Source organism: Anas platyrhynchos, chromosome 16 (genome assembly GCF_047663525.1).
Source record: "Anas platyrhynchos isolate ZD024472 breed Pekin duck chromosome 16, IASCAAS_PekinDuck_T2T, whole genome shotgun sequence".
Taxonomy (NCBI): Eukaryota; Metazoa; Chordata; class Aves; order Anseriformes; family Anatidae; genus Anas; species Anas platyrhynchos.
The window spans coordinates 8,558,057-8,581,632 of NC_092602.1; the positions used below are offsets into that span (position 1 = coordinate 8,558,057).

General features: G+C 42.7%; 1 protein-coding gene across 4 annotated transcripts in view; it reads left to right on the forward strand.

Annotated features, from left to right (window-relative positions):
* BCR (BCR activator of RhoGEF and GTPase) overlaps nt 1-23,576 on the forward strand; it is a 102,789-nt gene that overhangs the window by 31,126 nt on the left and 48,087 nt on the right. For all 4 annotated transcript variants that reach the window (XM_027469697.3, XM_072024596.1, XM_038187693.2 and 1 more), the window contains one exon: nt 16,349-16,533. In XM_027469697.3, coding sequence (XP_027325498.1) covers nt 16,349-16,533 — 185 coding nt within the window. The remainder of the gene's footprint in view (nt 1-16,348; nt 16,534-23,576) is intronic.

A 23,576-nucleotide genomic window follows, 5' to 3' on the forward strand; every position in this document is an offset into this window, starting at 1 on the left:
GTTATTGTGTTGAAACTAAATGGGAACCTCTTACCATTTAAAGAAACTAAGCAGGAGGGGCATTTCCAAGGCGGTTCCCTTGTATTAAACTCAGTAACCACGGGCGGTGGGGAGGGAGAGATTTAAAATACACAACAACCAGATGGGGAGTAACTCCTGACATAAAGGTTTCTATTCATGCCTTTTTTTTTTTCCTCCCCCTTCTCTCCTCCCTTAAATACGTTTTATATGCAGCATTTGGGCCCATTAGTTGAGCTGTTTTTGGTAGGTTCAAAACGGTGATGTGGTGTTTTGAGGCTAGGCACTAAACCACAAAACTAGCTGAGTTGATTGCACGGTGCCTGAAGGTTCCTGGCACACGCGGCAGCCGCGGCCTCCCGTTGTCTGCAGGCCTCCAGATGTGGAGTGAGAGCTGTGCACATGACCTGTGCTGTTACACTCTCAGGATCTCAGTAACCGATGGGCAGCATTCAGTAGGAACCGTGGGTTATGAACAGGATTTGAGGTAAAAATCCTTACTGTTTCTTACCAAGCTGCATAGAGCAACTGGCTGTGTCGCGTGCCAAGTATCCTGGCACTTGGACAGCTGTACATGGTAGCATTCGTCTTGTCTCGAGAAAACGCTGGGGATGGTAAAATATTCACATGCAAAAACTTTTTGAGGCTTGACATCTCAGCAGACTTTGTGGGCTAAGCAAGAAAAGTGTGAAATTCTTGGAGGATACTAGGCAAGAAAAATCTTTACATTCTGGTCAGAGGGAAGCAAAGGGGAAAGGCAAGCCTGGCCTGTCCAGAGGGCAGATTAGAGTGAAAATGTCTTTAATGGAAGAAAGGGACATTTAATTCTGGGCTGTTTGTACTCCTGAAAGGTAAGTATGGATTTGGATAAGAGATCATATACCCAGGGGGAAGCTTAGTGTTTTGCAGAATGATCATTCCGAGCTTTTGCTGAGTGGTGGGTTTTGAACATCTGTGTTTTGAATGCACAAACTTTCTTAATATCTGCTTGTGTCTGTCCCTGTGCTCCCCAGCATGAGGCACAGCATGATTGCCTGCACTCTCCAGAGCCAGCAGTACCTGCTGGTTGTTTCTGTGCACCTGGTGAGACATAGCATCACACAATAATGCCCTTGTGAGACCAGGCCATAGGAGTGCCGAGACATGGCATGGTCTCTGGTCAGCACTGGTTCTGCTTGTGCCACCTACCTGCCATGGAGTGGAGGAGGAAGGCATAAGCTCCCTGTTTAAGGGATGCTCTAGTGTTAAGCAGCTTGGTGCCCTACTAGTAGCTGCAGAGTTAACGTTGTCACCTGGCAAGCCCCTCACTTTGTTGCAGTAACTACTTTTCCCTGATCATTGAAGTGGGTTGATAGGCAGTGTGTGCATGCTGGCTTGATATGCCTCTGTTACCCAGTGTCTGTGTCATCCCGTGACACCTTCTCCTGGGAGAAGTGCCAGCCTCATCTGAAGAGCCCCCTCCGAGACTGGCTGATAGCCAGTAATCCCTTTAGAAAAGTCTGTGTGCTGGGAGACTGTCGGGCTGCAGATCCTGCTGTTACTAAATTTTGTGTTTCACTTTGGCCTTTTGCCAGGTCCCATGGGGAACCTGGTTTCCAAGAAGCAGTCACAGAACAGGAGTGGTGGCTCCTGTTCTCTAGGGACCTGTCAGCGCTCGTCCTTCCCTGTGAAAGCGAGGCGGCCAAGGAAAGGAGGCTCGTGGTGGGCTCTAGTCCTTATAACCAAGGAACGACAACAGCAGCAGTACTTTGTGGTACAGTGTCCCTTACGTGAGTGCTCCAGATCCTCAGATTCTCACCACCTTTGCTCCTGTGGCCCTTTCTGCTTCTTGGTGGCAGAATAGCAGGTGTGCGTGACTTCAGACTTGGGAAGAGAGAGCTGGCTGTTGGAAGGCCCTGTACTCACTTGTAGTGCCTAAGGAACCAAGTCCTTTTGTTCATATCCACTTTATGCGATGTCTGGGCTATCATGTGGCTACCCTGGAATCACAGAATCGTCATACCCTATGACAAGGGTCAGCTGTACCTCTTTTTTTCTCTTCTTATTCCCCTCCTATTTGCCAACATCTGCTGCTAGTCATAGGCAGAGGAGAAAGTGTAACGAATCTTGTGATAGACGTGGGCACCGTGTGGCTCCTCATGCTCCTATTGAACAGGGGCATCCTAACCAAAGGCAAGAAACCACATCTGCTTGACACGAAACTGAGGACTGAGTACTTTCATCTCTGAAAGGCAGATGGAGGGCACAAGGGAATGCTGGCTTCACCTAGGAAATTCTCCCATTGCTCCCTGAATTCTGCTTCCAGCTTCATGACAGCCTCCTCTTAAGACCCATTAGTGCACATGGGTCACTGGTGTGGGTGTTTATGAAGTCTTCACAGGCTTTTTTTGGTGGTTACATTCTGCACTAGTATGTAAAGAGGATGAATTACGCTTGTTTTGTTTCTTTTCTCCTCTCATCCCCATCTGTTAAAAACAAACCCATAAATAAAAATGAGACTATTCCATCATTTTTCATCCCTAGCAGGCTGCTGCTAAAAGACAGCTTGCCCTTTATGAAATGATCAGTTGGTACTAAGCTCCAGCCCATTTTTATTTTAGGACAGAAGAGGCACGTTTCACTTCCTGTAGTTCCTTCTGTGTCTAGCCACTTGTGGTCCACAAGCCCTGTGTTGCTGATGTGAAACTAACAACTTAAACGGTTGTGATCATTAAGAGGAAGAAAGTGCCCGAGGATGTTTGCCGTCTGGTTTTTGTGAACGGTTTCCTCCGTTGCTACTTGCTGTCCTTTTCTGTAGTATCTTTAACACCTGCTGGTTTTATGACCTACGCTGCTTTGATTGAAAGCTTCTCAGCCAGGGATCTTGACTAAAATTTGCAGAAGTAGCTAGGGTCTAAATCTTTATTTTCATGAATTACTTGGGTTTATGGGGCACCAGTGTGGTACCAAAAAGTCAAGCCCACGTTCTGTGCCAGTACTCCCCTTTTAGTTCACTTTCCCAAGATACCTTTTTTTTTTCCTTCCTATTTTTAATGTGTTTGTTTGTTTGTTTTGGATCAGAAATTCCTATTTGAGACAGAATAGGAGACTAGAAGGTGGTGGTGGTTGTTTTGTGGTAGAGATGTTCTGAGCAGGATTTCTGCTGCCACGTGAAGCTTTTGTAATCAAGCTGTATGCCCATGCTGCTGGGTGGGTGCGTAGCAGGAACTATATTAAATCTGTACTGTGGTATGCACCATTATGAGGAAATAAAGAAAATCTCATGTTAAACATTTTGGTTTTTTGTTCACTAGTTTTGTTTTTATTTTGTTTTCCACTTTGGGCAAACCCAACTCTGGAGGCAGGGATCAGCTTCCCACTTCATGCAGGCAAATCCCAAGTTTGGCACCTCAGTCCCACACAGAGACTTACAAGTAGTATTTCTGTTTTTCTGCTATAGTACTATTGACAGGAGTCATGTCTTGTCGTATTAATTCCTGAGTTATCTCAAACCTATCAAAGTGCATTAGTCTGTCAGGCAGCATAGTTGCTGTTTAAAAATGCTGCTGGAAATAAAACTGAAGAATTAATCCAGGGAACGTAGATGTGTGCAGAAGCTGTGTAGAAAACAGTTACTGTGCTGTTGAACAGTGTCTGTTTTGTGCAGCTTGCAGTCTAAAACGTCAGAACTTCTATTTCAGGGCTGTGTGAAATTGCTTGGAGCTTTTTAAGGCTGGACCAAGCATCAACACAACATGTCTTCCAAGTTTCTGTAAAAGTCCTAGTAAAGCAGTATCTAAATATAGTGCTGATGTACAAGTGTTCCTTTATTTTTCCCTGTTGTGTTTTACTTGCTTCTGGTTGTACATTTGCTCCATTTAAAGAGGGTTAGGTTTTGCTCTGATGTTTTCACTCAAAATGTTTGCCTACAAACACGATATGAATGACAAGTGATTAAAATAAACAAACACATTTCCTTTTAAAAGGAGCGAAGATAGGAGGCAGCGAAGCTTCGGAGCAGCCAGGAGCCGCAGCTGTGCTGCATGGAGGAGTGCAGCCATGCTTCTGGGTGTGTGCTCTGCTACTGGCACAAAGACTAGCTGTATGTACAACTTAGCTCCGAGGAAGTATCTGTGTCTGGCTAATCTTCCACACCAGAATGGTTTGGTCAAGACAGAAACTTTGGCCTGGATCCTTTCCATCTGATGGGCAGTGCATAACTGACAGTTTCTTCTGTTTTCAAATGAGGGATCGTTCCTGTAAGCAATTTATCCTATCTAACATCTTTGTCTGAATACCTCTGGGCTATATGAGGAATTTAGGGTGACACCATTGCTAAGTCAGTTGTTTGAAAGTAGGTGGGGTAAAACCACCTTCCAGTGCAACAGAAATTGGATTTATATTTTCCCACCTCTTTTAACTTTAGTAGACTGAGGCCAAAGAATCATTTAGGTTTCTATTATCTCAGCATCTAGACCACACACCAGAGAAATATGTGTGTCTTTGCAATGCACTTATGCACAAAGTTCAGTTCTCTTGTATCATACAAAAGACTTGTTGAACCCCTGTGTTGATGGCTTGAAAACTTTAGATTTTGCTTCATTTTGATGTTTTTATCTTTGTAGCTATAGGTGGCTCTGTGGATGCTCAGTACTAAGTACATATACAGCTTTCAGTATTTAGAGAGGGCTTTAAAAAAAAAAAAAAGGAAAAAGATAGTAACTTTTTACACTGACAAAGCAGAGTGGTTTTAAACTAAAAGAAGGCAGATTTAGATTAGATGTTAGGAGGAAATCCTTCACTCAGAGGGTGGTGAAGTACTGAAACAGGCTGCCCAGGGAAGCTGTGGCTGCCCCATCCCTGGAGGTGTTCAAGGTGATCAGGTTGGACGAGGCCCTGAGCAACCTGACCTAGTGGTGGCATCCCTGCCCATGGCAGGGGGTTGGCACTAGGCGGTCTTTGGGGTCCCTTCCAACCCAAGCCTTTCTGAGATTCTGTGACTGACTACTCAGCTGCTCTCTACCTTTTCATTAAGCAATGGAATTTGGAAATGAAATTATTAACAGGAGCAAGCATTTCACTGGCTGTGTCTGCTGTGTATATGAGCATCCATGCTGCACTGGCTAACCTTTTAAACTCTACCCTGGTATGCACACTGCTCAGCAGGAGTCTCGTGTGGATCCCATGGGATCAGCCTGTTTTAGGACAGCCTAGATAGTTGGGACACCTCATCTACCTTCTGTTGTGGTGTATATGTACACTTGATATATGTATTTAGTGCTTTTTGTGTGTATTGTGTCCAGTGTTTTCCTAACAAGCTTCCATCACCACTAAGGAAAGATAAGGCCTTGTGCAGGAAAGCGGGGATGGTGGGATACAGCCTGAAACCTTCTTTCACAGGCAGGTTCCTCTTCTGCTCTGCCCTCTTCTGCACTAGCTGATGTGAATTACAGCTTGGGTGCCCTTGGAGAAGTGCGTATGTGGTGGTTGCAGCTGTCTGCCCCAGCAGCTGGGCTCTGATCCTGACCGGGTCTGCGTGCCTCTGAAACCTCCAGCAGCTCCCGTGTTAACTACAGGGAGCCACAAGAGCTCAGCCCTTGGTTCAAAGTTGCCTTGTGGAACTACTTTGTGACTTGCTGGGTGAGAGGACCTCTGGTTGTTTGCTTTGGGAGCTACTGTCCAAGCAGGAGCTCTGCTTTGTGGGTACCACTCTGCATGCAGAAGGAAGTTGTTGGGGAGACTGTCATCCACAGAGGTTGGTGCACCTGAGTTGGGACCGGTGTGGTCCTGTTTCCCTTTGGGTCAAGTTCAGTGGCGTTCGGTGGCACTTCCCCTTAGTGTGGCTTCACAATCTTGGTACTTGGCTCCTTCATGCTGGGGAAGTGGTGGGACTCAATGAAATGGTGATGTAACACATCTGTGTTATCAAAATAAGCTCCCTCTTATCCTGCCATATTTTAAAATGTGAAGAGCTATGAACCAGTCAGTGATGCTGAAGTGTAAAACAGCATTGTTGGTGTTTGATGGAGGGAACCACAGGCTTGGACTGAGAGGTCCTTCCTCTCATCTGCTCTTTGGCTTCACTGAGAGCTTTGACTAGCACTGCTGTGCTGCTTGCACTTGAATCATGTTTTTCTAAATCTGTTCATAGAGGAGAATTTCCCTTCCAAAAGCAGATTCTGGAGAAAAATAAAGCAACAACAGGCAGTTAGGGAGAAAAGATGGTATGGTATGTCAGGGGAGAATATAATATAATAGCACAGAATGAACCTTGATGTGTGACCCCAACTACCTTCATCTTATCTGGTAGGTTCAAAGGAAAAGAGGTGGGGAAAAGACGGTATTTATTAATGGTGCTGGGGAGCTGTGTTTCACCTTCAGCACCCTTTAAAAAACAAAACCAAGAAGTAACTATCTTGCTGTGGTTATGAACTACACCAAAACTGTTGTTTTCTCTAGCCAGATGACAGGAAGGCACTGAGCTAGGGCAGCAGCTGTGTTCAGAAAAGGTTGTTAGTGGTGTAGGCAGAGCCATCTGCCTAGGAAGCTTGGGTTGCTTGTTCCAGGCCAAGATGGTAAATCAATCTCTCTCGATACATTTTACAGTGTAACAAGAAAGATGTCCATGATTTACAGTGTAAACAGGAAAATAGCAGCCAGCTTTATTGGCTTCTCAGTTTCCGTGCTGCACTAGTGGGAAAACAAAACAATATGAAAAAAAAAAATGAAAGCAGCTCATCCTGAGAGAGGATGAAGATCTGGACACAGACAGATATTCTTATCAGGCACGTTTACTGCTTTTTTTTTTTTTTTTTTTTAATAGTCTTTAAATATCCCCCGCTGCCTAGGCTTGGTCCTCCTTTTCCTTCTCCCAAACCTGTCACTTCAGTTAAACCCTTGTTTTAACAGGCGCTTTCCTCTCTGCATGGCAGGACTTTTGGTCTGCTCTAGGTAAATACAGGAAATGGAATATATACATTGTGTGTGTGTGTGTTTTGCTAACAGACCACGCTGTGACAATTAGGTCCATTTTGCTTCTATTAATTTCTACATGTAATCCCTTCTACTTCTCTCTAGTGTCCTGTGGCCAAACGTTGTTTGAAGTGGTTGCAAAATTCTGAAACAACCTCGAGAGCATAATAGTAAATAGTATGTTGATCACTGCTCAATTGAATTTTCACCCATTCACAACATTCACAAGACAAACAACAGCACCCTGGCAGGTGAGGGAGAAGCAGCCCTGCCGATAGAGTTAGTACATGCGGTTTTCTTTTAGGCTTTGTTACTAGATTTCTTTTTTAGCAAGGAAACCAAGGCTGTAGTTTGAGCACAGCAGTAGTGCTGACCTGAACAGTCGCATTTGTTCCGTCCCGCCTCTCTGCTCAGTTTATGCTGATGCATTTTGTGGAGACGATCAGTGAAATGGAATAAGGAGCTGCTCTGTGTTACAAAATAATGCTCTTCTCCAGTTATTTTTAGTCTGGCCAGCTCCTGCTGTGGTTTGCTGTGCTCCCTGCAAACAGGTCTGTTATGGGACAATGGGGAAGATGTGGATAGGAGCCTACAAAGAAAGGGGAAACTGCCTGGATCCTAAAAACTTTACCTCTTCTAATGCAGCTCCAGCTTTTGTAGGGAACTAGTCTGACTTCTTGGCTCTTCTTGTTATAGCCATGTGTGGGTTGTTCTTGTTTATTTTGTCCTGCTTTCCCTTTTTACCTTATTTTTCATGGAAACCTTTTCTCCAGTGTAGTCAGCTTGCACTTCTGATCGAGTCAGTGCTAAATTTTCTGGTGAAAAAAATTTTCATGCAAACCTGTGTGTGCTTGTGAATGTATCTACCCGTCCTTGTATTTTCATAGTGAAAAAAGGCTTTAATTCTGAAGGACTAGACCTAGAATTTATTTTCGGCCTGTTAAGCATGCAGTGAATCAAAGCAGCTAAATTTTGTGCACAATCCTGAGTAAGGAATGGAAAAGAAAAACTGGGAAGGCATTCCAGTTTGCTCTGGGACTTGCTTTGCCAAGAACATCTAGTGGCCTGACTGCCAACATGAACTCAACATGGAAACGTTTCCAGCCTGCCTGGGACAACACAGAACAGGAGAGGAATCTGGAGATGTAGACCCTGGATGGAAACAGATTCACTTTGTGCTGTCTCCAAGGCAGGAGTCTAAGAGGTATTCATCCATGTTACAGGGTGTTACACTGTGCCATATGACTTACTGCTAAACATTTAGGAGAAACAGTAAGAAAAGAAAAAAAGGCATCAGGAATTTCATTGTTTTGGGCTGTGGCCTGCCCTGTGAATTAAGTGTTCTCACACTCGTCCTCGAATGGAATACAGTATAGTTTGGATGAGAATTTGTCTTCTGCTCTTGGCAGCATATTTGCAGCCAGTGATGCTGAATGTAGACCTCATTGATACATACGTGTTTACTGACTGATGTTTAGGGCTTTAAGTGATAGTGAATAAATCCCTTAAGTGCCCTGGGGGGCATGTAGCAGCCACTAGGTCATAAGCAGTCAGCAAGAAGTGCTCAAGTCTTGCCTTCTGCAGTAACTGTGGGTAACTTTCTTTTCCAATGTTAGTTACACACAGCACATTTGTAGTGTATCCCAAAGCTTACAAATTGCTATGGAGACACCCTGTATTTGAAAGGCCACATCTTCAAAACATGTAGCCTGTTTTCCTCCAAATCACAGCTGTTGTCATCTGATGGGCTCCTCTGTCCAGTTTATGGTGTGTGATGATTATGCTTCTGTGGTGGTTTTACCATGCTAGGCAGCTAAACACAACCGCTATCTCACTCCCCCTCCTTAGATGAGGAGGAGAAGTAAGGTAAAGAACAACTCGTGTTGAGATAAGGATAATTTAATTAAAGGGAAAATAATAATAATAATAATAATTAAGGAAATATTATCGTTAAACAATGTAACTAAAGGAAAAAAGGGAAAGGAGAAAAGGAAGGGGGAAAGAGGGAAAAACAAACAAACAAACAAAAAAACACAACACAAAACAAGTAAAGGCTATGTGGAAGTTCGGAGGAAAGAAATTACTCTACTTCCCACAAATGAGTGATGCTTGACCACGTCCTTGAAGCAGGGCCTCAACGCACGTAGCCAGTGTTCAGGAGGAGGACCGACGTTTTCACAACGAGAGCCCACCCCTCCCCTCTTCTTCCTGTTTCCACCTTTTATTGCTGAGTGTGACATCATATGGTATGGAATATGCCTTTCGTTGATTTAGGTCAGCTGCCCTGGTGATGTTTCCCTTTTGCCCACCCCCTAGGAGGGTTAGAGAGAGTCCTGATGCTGTGCCAGCACTGCTCAGCAGTAGACACAACACTGGTGTGATAACACTGCTGTGCTAGCTACAAGCGCAGAGCACAGCACTGTGTGGGCTGCTGCAAGGAAAGTTAACATCCCAGCCAAACCCAGTACAGCTTCCCTCCTGGTGTTTCAGTTTGATCAAAACTGAAAAACCGATCAAAACTCAGTATTCCCAGCTTGCGGCTCATGGTTGCATCATGAAACCTCAGTCTGCCTGGATCTGTGTGGATGTTAAATCTGTCTCCAGGAAAATTCCAATCAGAGCAAAATGCAACAAACAGAACGTCTAAGTAACAGGGGGCCACAAACTATCCTCTCCTCTAGACTCTGCATGAACTGCTCCTAGAATACATGTATACAGGCAGCTTACACATCTCTGGTCTTTGGTAGACATTTAATGATCCGGGTTTGACACACCTAAAAGATTAAAAGTGGACTGGAGTTAATTCATCTTCTAATGACTTAAGGGCACTGTCTGCTATAAGGATAAAGCTTGACTGTGGTAGTAGAGGCATAAGTTTCTTGGGGGCTGGTTAAAGTCTATAGCCTGAGATCCCCTGGGGAGGGAGGGTTGAGAGAGAGCCACCAGCTGTCTTGCTGCTTCAATATTGTTTTATCTGTCTTCCACTTCAAAAATACAATTTTCATTGATGCAGTTTTCAATCTCTACATGCACACACGCACACGTGCACACCATTATCCTTAAAAGAAAATGAGGGCTCGGGTAAAACTTTACATGTGGCAGATAGTTGTTTCTACAGAAAGATGGTTTATTATAACAGGAGAGAGGAGGATACAAACCTGAAATTAATAATGTGATTTGAGGAAAAACTGCCCAGTTTTTGGGTTCACAGCACTCCTTTTTTGGTTGTGATATAAGCTGAAGTTGTGATTTCAGAGTCCAGCTTGTATTTAGAAACCTCTTTTCCTCTTTTATATCCTATTCCCAGAAGAACATCTCACTGCAAGTTACCAACATCCAGCTTGCTTTCAGAGCCCATTTCATGTCTGCCTGCAGATGGAAAGCTCCAGCTTGGCTCTGTTGTATGAAGTGCTCATTTAGCTTGGTCTCATCTAGGTGTTGATGGGTGTTTCCTGTGGGTGGGCTCTGTTCTATGTGTGTTTCACCACGATTCTACTTTTGCAACCTGTGTTCCCTAACAGGTTGTTCAGCCACCACTGAAGGAAGATCCACCTCTGTGGGTGGTGTTTATTTTTTTTTTCCTGTGGCACATGATAGGAGCCTATCAGTTAGCACAGAAAGTTGGACTGTCTTCGTCTGCTCAAGAGAGGACTAATGCTTGAGGCCATAGGCAGGCTTGGAGCTAGCTTTTGTGATATTTCCTCTCTGTTTTCATGCTCATCTAATACTGAAGAAAGGATTTACAAAATAATAATGCTTTTTTGGTTGGTTGATTGCTAAATGAGCTTGATTTTATATTTGACTGGGGGCTTCGGGTTCCACTAGACCTCTTTATATGCAGGTGTGCTGTCTTCCAGCTCTGTGTCTCTGTTCCGTGTAAGCAGAAAGTTTGTTCTGAATCTGTTCAGTGTCCTAAGAGAGCCTTTGCCTCATCAGCCTGAGAAGGATAAAACCATAGGGATATGACATGGAAAATGGAGCATTTATTTTTATCCATACCTGACCTGTGCTCTAGGACAAGCTCCTGCTATAGGTAGGCAGTATAATTATTGTTTCTGGATCTCAGTTTTGCACAAAAGTGTACAAGTGCACTACATCCTGGTTTTGAAAATAACTAGAAGGTATCAGGAAAATAAGCAAAATGCTCAGTTTTTGATCGTTTAATGTTTTTATTCTTTAGAGAGTGCTGCTATATTCCCTAGGCAACTGCATTCACAGCCCATCCACACAGATGTACTTCTGCATGTGCTCAGCGCTGGGACTGAATCCCTGATCCTTCTCCAAGCAGCCTGGCCAGCACTAAGAAATACGATTACATGAACCTGCATTGCTTATCACCAAGCAAATGGTGGTATGTAAAAACTGGAGCTAAGAACAGCAAGGTATATCGATGAGTGAAAAGTTATGAAAAAGTTGCATTTAAAAAAGAAAAAAAAAAAAAAGAGAGAGAGAAAGAAAAGTGTTAAATGCTGGCAATTTGTCCCCAAACCAATCAGGTCCAAAATCCAGGAACTGACTGAACTTCTGCCTAAAGGAAACCGAAGCAGTGCTTTGCTAATACATTGTTTTCAGCTGCACTACATAAAGCCATATAAGCTTCAAGCATGCCTACTCGGTAGCTACCATGCCTGTAGCCTTGCAGTTGGGATTTCTGTGCCATGAACTAGATCAGAGCGCTGATCCAGCTTAGAAGGGAATTGCCCAAGATATTTTTCTTTGAGCTGGCTGAGTTCTTTATCTGGACCACAGCCATTTGTGGGGCTGTACAGCTGAGGGGATAAGAGGCAAAGGGTCATGCTGTGGTTTATGGCTCGATGGTGGAAACCTTAGACCTTTCTTGCTGCCAAGACAATGCAGTGTCAAACCATGGCCTTACACATTCCCTGGCATGGAAATGCACAGGCAGAGCATGCAAACTGCCTTAGCTCTTTTCAGTTCTGCAACTGAGGGAATGTTTTTGGTGTGAGCATAGACTCTGCAAACTTGTGCTAGTCTTGATACCATTTACAATGAAGCCACAGTGATGTGGGGTTTTGGCATGAGGTGCAACTCCTCCACCCCCTTCAGGATGCTAGGTATTTACTTAGGCAGGCAGGTCTGTGCTGCTGCGGCTTCACCGCTCTCTTAGTAAGATTAACTGGAGCACAGCTAGCTTGGAAGCACTTCTGCGTGCTGCTGTTAAGCCTTTCAAGCAGCTACGGATGCTGTGATGCTGCAAAAGTATGACACATTTAAACCACTGCATGGCTGTGGATTAGATGCAGCTAATCTGTCTTTTTAACTTAGAAGTTAATTTATTTTTTCCTTTCTGCTTGCAAGGTAGATCTCTAACGTGATCTCATACTCCCAAAGAATGAATGTGACACACAGCAGGAGGAGTGTAGGCAATAGGAAAAGGGAATGGTCCTGCTGTGCGGTCACTGAGTGCAGCAATTTGTGTCTAACTGCAGATTTGTTAGATTCTCCTCCTCCAGGTGAATTTTGATGCAGTGAAGGAAGGGAGCAGCTTAGAAGAAGGGGAAGAACAGAAAAATGGAGAAAAGGAATGTTGAATTATAGCAAATCATACTGAAATAAAGAGAGCTGAGAGGATGGAAGCAGTAAGAGAAGAGGGGGGTTAGTGGGACAGGCTTGTAAAAGCTGCAGCAAAGCAAGGCCAAGGAAGCTATTGCCATCAGAACCAAGAGGTAAATGCTTGAGGTTTTTTTAGCAGTGCTTGCAGAATTGATGTATAGCCTTTGTAGTCCCAAGCAGTTCATTGCACCTGAAGGTTGTGCTGGTGCAGGAGGGTACTTTGAGGGATCATCAGAGGGCCAAAACAAAATAGCTTCTCTTACAGAAATAAGCCCTCTTGACACTGGAGTCACAGCTGCCACTCTTCTTTACAGGATGAGATCTCTTACAAGTTGCTTATAGAGGAGGGGATCCTGCTGGCCAGGTGAGAGAAGCGTGAGCGTTTGTTACCCGTTGGCTATCAGAGGATAAGCTCTGTGCGTTAAGCCTTGTCGGGTTAAATGGCCGTGTTGCTAAGTCAGGTCCCAGTGTGCAGAGCAGCGCTGGTGCTTCGCTCCCCGTCTGTAATGGCTTATCTTGCTTCTGCTCCCTCCTCTGCTCACTGAACTGAGCAGAGACCCCAAGTGGCATCAGTCCTCAGTATTTCCTTCTGGTGCTCTCTCATTTGAGCCCAGCATCCTCATATCCCTACCCTTTTTCCTTAGTTGTCACCTGTCAGCAACTGCCTGTCATACCTGTGCTTCATCTTCCTCTAGATACTGTTTCCACCAGCCACCTCCAAGAGTGGCACCTGGCACAACTGGGAGTGTTGGGTGAGCTCCTGGCTCCAGCCTCTTTGCAGCAGTGTTTTTGCTTCCAGGTAGAGCCTGAACAGCCTGCGCAGCATTGTGCTGGCTTTAGGAGAGCTGAATAACCTCGTTTCCCTAGCAACAGTGGTCTCTAATCAGAGGGATGCAAGTCTACCTCTGTTACTTGTATTAGGACTTGCGTAGTGTATCTGGCTGCCGTAATACTTTGCTTCTGTTGGAATAAATGGTGGAATAAAAGCAAGAAAGTCCGTCTGCCTCAGAGATAATTAAAATCTCCATAGGTGGATTTCAGTGCTGTATGCAGCAATAATAGAAAGAAGGATTATAACTGCTTCTAAGCTTTTTAATGTGTGGAGGATACAGTATTAAAGTCTTAAATTGTATTTGGAGCTTTCTCGGCATGGATCTTTTGGCAGTCGGTGACACTGATGGATTGACACTCTTTACTCCCTGTTGCGATGTCTTATTTTCATTTTTATAGGTAGGAAGACAAAGTGAATGCTTCAAAGGTAGACTGGATCTTTTTGTAAAGCTAGGAATAAATTTCTTCTTTCAAACTCAAGTCTTCCAACCTTCCCTTTCCTTCCCTTTCAGGTAAAGGTTTCCCTGTGCAGTAGAAAGAAGAATGTGTTATGCAAGAAGTGTGAAGCCTACTTCTTAGCAGGGGAAAGTGAGGAAAGTGAAAATACTGTGATTCACTCCAATCTTTTCTGCTAATGTTTTAGATTTAGTTCACTCCCCCATTAACAGAAATGGAGCAAACTATAAAATTAGAAAGTGAACACTGGGAGTGGAAAGAGATATTCCTGCCTTAATTTCTGCACAGCAACAGGGTGTTGTTACTTGGCCCCTGTTTGGGTAGCGCAAGGCAAGGGCCATGCTGTCTTCTCTTCCGTATTCTTTTAGCCAAAGGGGTCATGACAATTCAAGAATGAGATCTGGTTGGCTTGCAGGTTTGTAGGCATTATCCAACTTCGGGATATCTAAAAATATTTTATTTATTTTATTTTATGTATTTAATTGTATTATTTTTTTATTTGTGACTGATTATCCTATTCAGCAACTCCCTTGCAAGCCTTCATTTACCCAAACAACTTAACAGGGTATATTCCAAACAGTTGAGAAACTCCGGAAAGCCTCTAACATCTCAATAAAAGTCCATTCCAGAGAACATGTGCCACTTTTTTCTTTCTTTCTTTTTTTTTTCTTTTTTTTTTTCCCCTCTCCCTACCTTCCCCATTCCTGTGGTCTTGCACAATCTAAAAGTCTTCTGAGAAACTCTGAGGGCTTGAGCACAAGGTAATACCATGAGGCAGTGGGTGACACAAAGCTCATTGAGTTTGTTAAAATAATATTGCCATGGGCATTCAGCAGCCTGAAGGCCTCATATACAGCTGTAATTTAGCTGGGTGGTATTTGGTAGAAGTTGAGACAGAGGCTCGCTTCTACAGTGACTTTATTGTTGGGTTTTCAGTATATTGTTTGCATAAATTCCCTCGACCAGCTCTCCCTCCTGAATAAGCCACATGGATCAAGTTTTATTCTGTTCCACACAAAGTTCACATCCTTTACTGGAATGAGTCATGCTTTAACTGAGTTTGCTGTGAGGGAGGAAAGTGGGCTCTAAAATGTTACTCCTCCACCCTGCCTTAGTGATGTATAACAGGATTATTAGTATGCTTGGCAGCTGCTGCTTATTAGTTTTGCAGAACCTAGATATTTGTGAAAATATTCTACAAGTAAAACTTGTGTTCCAGTGTGAAATTAATACAAAATTTTAGACTCAAGACCAAAAATAAATAAATCTTAGTTTGTGGCTTTGTCTTCTGTAAGACTTGCCAGCTACAATAAAAGCGGATCTAGTTAATCTGCTGTAATTATTTTCCAGTTTTGGGGAAAGAGTGATGTTTTGTGACTTGTAACTGAAGGAGGCAGAGGAACCATGCATGGGTCACAACACAAAATGGCATAACTGTTACTGCGCACCACTTCTGGGCACTGCTGGGTGTAAGTGCTTCATGTGCATGGTACCAGCAGCAGGCCCCTCGAAGGTTGTCTCCAGCTTCCCTCGGGCAAGATTCAAGTGCTGCTGTGCCCCTGTGCAGAAAGGAAAATTACCTCTTCTGTGTGTATTTGTGCAGAGAAGTAAAAGACCTTTACTAATTTATGGTAGAGGGAGCTGTTCTGTTCTGTGTGTGTCCTTAATACAGATTTTTTTGTAGAAACAGTCTCAGTATGCCCCTACCAAAGATACTTATCTTTCCTTCAGTAGTTCATTGGTGTCTGATGCAATAATGGTTAATTTGGCTCTTCATAGCACCGTCAATTTCTTGTTTGGTTGGTTGGTTTGGGGTGGGGTGGGGGGGAGTGGAGGGCAGAGTGGTTGTTGGTTTAAGGAATTAGTCTCCAAATCAAGGAGGAGCAGCAGGCAATAGAAGAAGGCCTCTTAAGATTTTATTTTTGGCAGCAGGCCGGTTCACTTGACACTCGAGACCTTTCTTTCCTAGTCCTCTTGTTCTGAGAGGTCTGAAACGAGTTATAGAGTCATAGAACCATTGAATCATCTAGATTGGAAAAGATACTCAAAATCATCAAGTCCAGCCATTCCTCTTTTGAGCTATGTATTACCTATGATTGCTAAACCGGCAGGGGCATCATCTGTTCTTGTTCCACAGAAAAAAAACAGTTGGTTACCCTAACCCACTGCATTCCTAAACTTACATAACTTTTATGGAGCGTGCAAAAGGATTTAATTCTCCTAATGCTTTTGAAGTAGAACTTGGGGAAAAGAACTGCGATTAAATGAACACCAGTATTAAATATTAGAAAGGACTTTGTCTTTTAGGACTTAAAATGATTGAATGTTTGGTGACAACAGAAGTTTAATTAAATTTATACCTCCACTTGGTCTATATTTAACTATCACTGACTCTGGATTTACTGAGAAGTAATCATCATAGGTGGGAGGCTGGCAGTGCTGTGGTTGACCAGCCTGTCTCCCCATCTCCTGTCCAGCTTGACTCTGACCAGACAGATTTTTCTCCTGTGTTTTACAGATGCTTCGTTCAGTGGCACACCACCTAGCTATGCGTACGATGCAGACCGTGCTGAAGAACAGAGGCGACATCATGATATGATGCCCTATATTGATGACTCACCTTCATCTTCACCTCATCTCAGTTCCAAGAGTCGGGGCAGCCGAGACACCCTATCTTCAGGGTCTCTGGAATCTACAAAATCAGTGAGTCCTTTCCTGCCTTTTTGGAGTCAGCAAAGCCTTGTAGAGTTGAAAAAGGTAGACTGCTTTAACAGGGAGCAAAGATGGGGGCTAAACATCCTAAAGTATAGATGCATTAAGGGGATGTGTTCAATGTGTGCATCTGTGCGTGTGGGTTGTCCTCGCCTTTCACAAGAAAAATCCAAATTATTTTCAGGTAGGTTAATGGCTTTGATAAAGCATTTAGAATATACAGTCCACTTCCTTTGCCCTGTGAAAATGGAATAAGAGAGATTAAAACTGCGAGCTCTGAAGTACGATGACTTTGGATAGGAGGTGGCCACTTACTATTCACCAAATACCTATCTATATCATTAATTACAATAGATAAAAAGCTCAGAAGGGACCACCTAGCTTGACTTCTGTTTTCATGTGGCCCTTCAGGCTATCTTGCATTATATATTTTTGCTTCAGGTTCACAAGCATGGCTATAGCTTGGCACTTGAGGAATTTTTTATTTTATTTATTTTTTTTGTTCTTTGGTCTTGATAGAGAGCCTACCACTCACTTTGGTTTAAAAACAAAACAAAAAACACAACATAACTCTGCCTTCAATCAAAAATGTCTTATATTTACCTTGAATTGATCTGTTCACCTTTCTACCTTTGTCATCTTTATCCTTTTGCTTCCTAAACTGCAAAGCACTTCAATCCCAAACTGCTATTTCTTTGAATTTGTCATCTGCAGACTTATGTTTTCCCCAAGTTGTCCTTGTGCTATTAAGCATTTTTATGAATGACTGTCACTTCCTTCCTGATATATTTCTAAGACAGTGTACCTAACCTACCTTGAATTTTCACATTATAAATGATGCTTTGAAATCTGCAGTAGTTGTTAAGTAGCTTAATTTGTGTTGACTTTGTATTATTCTGTCCTATTAATCAGGGTGTCATGGGAGAAGATGATCTATCTTTTATAGATATCAGTGTACATGTAAATCAACACCATCACCTGTATCAGACACTTATTTATCTTATATCAAAAAGATTTCAGGAGCCTGATGAGTTTCACAGACCATTGCTGTTTAGCATTCATTGTATACATCCTTCTATAACTCTTTATTGGTTAGTATAATATCATATGTTTCCTTACTTTTTGCAGTTGATTGTTAGATTAAGAAGCCTACTTGAGACGGTGTTGTTCTTGTCAAGATCTCTTAAAGCATTATGAAGTACATATGTTGTTGGTTTGCTTAATTTTACTTGAATGTAGTGCATGGAATCTAGCTAGCTGCTTCTGCTTTAGCCTATTAGCTCTGAGATACTTCTTTACCTCTCAGTATGAGAATTTTTGTGATATGCAAGAGTCTTTTGAATGAAGAAATGATCATTAATAACTTCAAAAACTCCAAAAACGTTTTAATATTGTCTTGAGATTTTCAGGTTATGTTTCTTAGGTTGAGGGAAAAATGATGTGTGACTTCATATGGCTGGGAGTTGTCTTAAAAGAACCAGTTGTCATAGTGTCTGTAACAGAAGGCCTGGACAAGACACTATCTAATATCGCATCTTGTTCTTGGTTTGTTTGAATATTTCTCGTAACCTTTTAGAGTAGTTAATTTTAGAGTCATCTTAATAATGCTAGAATATTGCCCTTTAAAAAAAAAGGGCATATATAACATAAATATACATATGTTATATAACATAACATAATATAACATAAATGGCAGCTTTCTTCTCTTTAACTGTAAAAAGATATTTTACTGTTTCCAGTAGAAGTGTCTTGATACAGATTAGACTTCTAATCACAAAAGTCAACTGCTTCAGCTGATCCTACCTGAAATTAGTCCATAAATGACAATGCCACTCATGAAGGAGGGTCTACAACAAATAGGAAGGGATGAGCCTATGTATGGCTATGTTATTTCCTAAACAAGTTAAACTTTTTTATCACAAGTTGTTAGACAAGTTTTATTCTGCTGTTTTCAACTGTAGTGGAAAAGACATCAGTAACAAAATTAAGTGTCAAACACAGTGTGCTGAGCCAAGCACAAAAAATGTGTTGGAACAGAAGCCTCAAATTCCAGGATGCAGGTCTTTTTTTTTTTTTTTTCCCACTACACCTGATTAGCAGAAAACATATTTCTTTACATGTGGTTGCTATTTCTATCCTCTTACTTCTGTCTTATGTGCCTGCAATTACTTTAAGAAAATTCTAATTATCTTTGTGACCAGAGTCTAGAAATGAACAATTACTGTATGCAGCAACATGACACTTGTGCTATATATACCACTGTCAAAATATTAAGATTGTAAAGTCATTCACAAGTTAAGAAATGACTGATTATCCAGCCCTGCCTTCTGCCTATAGACTTGAGTCTTTATGATAATTTTCAATTATACGGTTGTCATATTTTTTTTGTATGGGCTTTCTGCATTGTTTAGTGTACGTAGTGAATGATACTCACTGGATTCAATGTTTTATCTCTAGTGCTACATGTACAACTTACCTACAGGACACTTCTCGCTCTGCTCTGAGTACAGAAATACTCACTTCCTTTGGACGTGACTATTAATTCCAAATGCTATTAGAATGCTACACAGGTCTTAATTATCCTTGCAATGTTCCTGTGAGATAAGAGGATAGTATGTTCACTGACCACAGGTAACAAAGGTAGAGAGATTATAGGAAAAGCATCTGCTAATTTTGGGTGCTTAATGCGAGATGTCTAATGTTCTACAAAACCAGGTTCTGATTTTGAATGCATTCTTTACATTCAAGGGAAGTCCCTTTAGTATTACTTGCAACCAAGAGTTAACAGCACTCCAGTCAGGCACCCAGGAGATGGAAAGCATGCCAAAAAAAAAACAAAAGGAAAAAAGGTGATTCTGACCAATTCATTTATCATCACCAGACACAGCATTCTGGTGATGTTAATCTGCCTTATCCATGAGACCAGCCTTGCTTTTGGAGATTGGTTCATTGATAGCTAAACATTAAAGGCATTTTGTTTTGACATATTTTGTGGGCTTGCTCTGGGCCTTGCAATTTTTGCCAAGTCTTTGACTAAATCCCTCCATCTTTTGGTAGCAGCTATAGAATTTGGTTGGCTAGTGTGTCAAGCTGATCTACATTTGGTCTACCTCACCAGCATAGAGAAGGTGCAGTGACAAAAGCAGTGTCTTGTTCCAAAAGAGAATGAGAAGATACCTCCTGGAGTGCTTTCAGAGGGACTTCACGTTCCCTCAGTATGTGGGGTGACCAGCTCCCACCACCTCTTGTTCTGTGTTCCAGGAAGTGAGGGCCACAAGTTGATTTCCAGAAGGTTTGTGTTCTTCTAAATCTCTGTCATTTGGGATCTGTTTTCCAATTCCCCTCTCACCTGTACCATCTAAGCAGACTACAAGACACTGGCTGGTCTGCCTCCAAACTGTAGGATTTCAGCCACTTCTTATGTGTTTATATTCTACCTGCTTTGTTTCTGTCACACAAACATCTGCTATCCAGGGAGGGTGGAAAGAGGTGCACCAGCCTGTTTCCTCTTTGATCTGGAGAGGACATAAACAGCCTGGGCGTTTTTAATGTGTATCTTAACATCCCAACTCATCATTTTTGTGGTAAGGAGGCCGTAACAAATGTTTGCATTGTGCAATATAGGCTGTACCCCCTCTTCTGGCTCTTCCAGAATCTCATGCTGAGCTGCTGAAGCATGTCCTGGCATAAAGCCAATGCTTCTGCCAAACTGTTGCTCTGAAGCAAGCCTACGGAGATGAGGAAAAGGGAGAAATAGGTTCCATTAATGTATAAGGGTAAGTTGTTTGTTCATTGAACTTGAGAAGTTATTTAGTTTTCCTGAACCTTGCTTTTTGTAACAGTTGAACTGTTGTTATTGAAATTCCCCAAAATTCTGGAAACTGTTTTGGAAAACGTCAACCTGAACGTTTGCCAAATAAGACAGAACTGGTAGCTTCAGGAGGTGCCAGACAGTGTTTGTAATAGGTAGTATTAATTCCATCCCTTAGAGCAGAAAGAACAAGAATCTTTCTGCCCTCCTCATATAGTTAGGGGGAAAAGTAGGGAAGATCCTTGGATAGAGTTAGAGGACAGAGGGAGAGCTTGTTCCAGGGGCAGGGGAAAGCACTGGGACAGCTGGCAGTGTTAGTGACTGACACCCTTCACTAGAGGAGAATTACTGCCAAGAGCTTTGGAGTGAGTAGCTTGTTGCTTTGAGGCTGAAGACATTTAGAGGGAATGGGAAGCTCCAGTCATGATAGTCCTGTCGCTATTACTCATGTGGGGAGAGATTAGAGTGATGGGAAGGGTCAAGATGAGAAAGCCTTTCAAGATCTGCTTGCTAACAAAGCCAGGCCCAGAGATGTGTGGGTCGAGGGTGTTGGGCTCTGTGGAGATGGGAGCAGGACAGGCTGTGGGAAGGCTGGTTCCATGCCCCCACCCACACCACCAGGAAATGAGAGAGATTAATCTAGAGATTGAGATGATTTTTTTTTTCCCAGAATGGATCTCTCCAATTTTTGTATACATCACCTCTGAGCAACTAATTCCTACTTTATATTCTATTTGGAAGGGAAGTTGGCCAATACTTAGAGATTTCCAGGTAGATTTTTTTTTTTTTTCCCTGTTCTGCTGTGCAGTCCACTGGTTGGCACAGCACTGGCAGTTATTGCCAGTCCTCAGCCTAGATTCTCCTGTTCCCACTGCCTGGCAGCCATCTGGGAAGCAGGACTGCAGCACAACAGGTTGTAGACTCTTCTCCTAGCTTGGTCCCAGGGCAGGGAATCTGCATTTTAGCTCCAGGATAACAGCACTTGGTAGTTCTAAATTCCACCAGTCATTGGTTCAGTCAGGCAGTCAGTGACTTGCCTTCTCCTTCCTCACCTTTCTAGTGACACCAAAGTCTCCAGTCTTCTAGCTGTCTCTAGCTGTCTTTCAAAGCTGTGACTGTGGGGGAGCTCAAAGCATTATTTAAACTTGCAGGCAATGCTGCCGTACTGGCTCCCTTAAACACAATCCAGGACTCTCTGCCATCTCTGGCTTGTTGCCTCCCAGTAAGCACCATGCCTTCTCTCCACTTGCTCATGGAAGGAGCCTTTTTAGTGTCCTTTGTGTGCCTGTCTTGGACATGTCTAGAAATCTGTTGTGTGGCTTTTAACCAATAAGAATGTCCTTGGCACCTTGATGATGACTTATTTTTTTTGTCAGGATTTTAAGTGCTCCAACAAAAATAAAATGCCACTCCTCTGAATGCTTTGAGATGTTAAGTGCTGCTTTAATTAAAAAATAAATAAATCTGTAGGGTATACCTTTTGTTGTCATCTGCTCTGTTCTTTAATGCGTGGGTCTAGCAGGCTGGAAGGGAACTGAGGCTCTGCAGAGCACGGAGAGGAATGAAATCTGGCATGGCTGCCTAAGGGTCTGTGTAAGCTTCCTATGGGGACAAGTCTGGAGCAAAGCAGTCAAACTCATCATCATCTGACTTTTTTCCTTGCAAAACAGGAGGGATATGCACTGCTTATCCTACTGGGGTTGGGTCCTGACAGACCTGGGGAGAAAAGTTGACCTCTGAAGCTACATCAATAACTGGGATTACTTCTCTCACAGCTCTGCTTACTACTGCTGCTGCTGGCTTCTCCTCCCATCTCCAGCATTTCCGAATCCTTCTCTTTTCTTCCTCTCTGTATTTGCTTGTATTTATTTTTTTCTTTATTTACTGCTATTTTTTTCTCACCGCCCCCAACAGATGCAACTTTTCCTTTTTCTTCTCCAACTCTGTGTTGCTTAAGGTTTCTGCCTGGATGTACAGCCCTTCCTGAGGAGAGTTGGCACACCAGTACTGATGTTATAAATAATGTTGGCTCCTCTCCCTGCTCCTTCCCCTCCCTGCACAGAGCGTGATATGGTTCAGTTGCAGAATTTGCCCTGTTTAATATCACCTAGACAATGAGACACCTCCAGCTGTTTAGTGGAAGCTTTCAAAGATATTTACACTTTAAAAATTAAAATGAATGTTTTTTTCTCTTTCATAGTGTGTCGTGTTCTCTATGAGATTCTGAGCTGTCCTTACAGGAAACCTCTCCTTTGAACACATTCATTGCACAGCATACGAACACACTGTACCAAAGGAAGGTCTGAGAGTTACAGTGCCTTTTATACGCCCACTTTGAAACACTGCTTCTCTTTACAGAACTGTTCCAGCAGCAACTACTTTGCAAAATCTTACACATTGTGGTTTCAAGATTCTTAATCTGTGTTTTTCTAACATTTGCAATAAAACAATTCTTGCTGTTATTTTAAACAACAGCCAGAAAGCCCTGAGTTCTTTAAACAGACTTGGGAAGAGCTGACATTGTCTAATCCTTGGAGCTGGTGAATTGCAGGCTCACAGTAATTGAATTCAACATGCAATGCCAACCTGGTTAGTAAACAAAAGTACTTAGGTTGACAAGCTGTAAACATGTTCATAACAGCCATGGCTTGAGGCCAGTATATGCACACTTTCTAATATCTTCAGTGCTTCTATCCACTCTGACTGGCCTTGATTCAGGTTGCAAGATTGCATTTATGACTGTGACTCAGTCTTTTGGTTTTTAAATCCTTGGAATACCAAGAAGCACCACCCAGTTGAGAAGAAAACAGCATAACACTGTAGGCATGGGATATCCATGCAATTTCCTTTATTACTGTATTCCACCTTCCTTTTATTTTGCCTCTCTTTTTACCTTTTTAAATGTAGTTCGTGAGGGGTGGGAGCAAAGCACTGATTTCTAGCTTTCTTTTTCAGAACCGGCTGGTTGTTAGGTCCTCACAGCTGCCATGGCACGCAGACAGGAATGCTGTTTGCTGCCCCAAGGTAGTCTTGTAAGACAGATTTATTCCTAATAAACATAAACATGTGGGTAGAGAGGCAGTCAAAAGATGGAAGGTCAATGAGGAAAGGCTAGAAACAGATGCTTGCGTCAAAGAGGTCGGAACGTGAAATACTAGTCAGACTTGTACAGGTGCAGAACATGCTGACCAAGCCAGGTAGGAAGCTTGGGATGGATGGACTG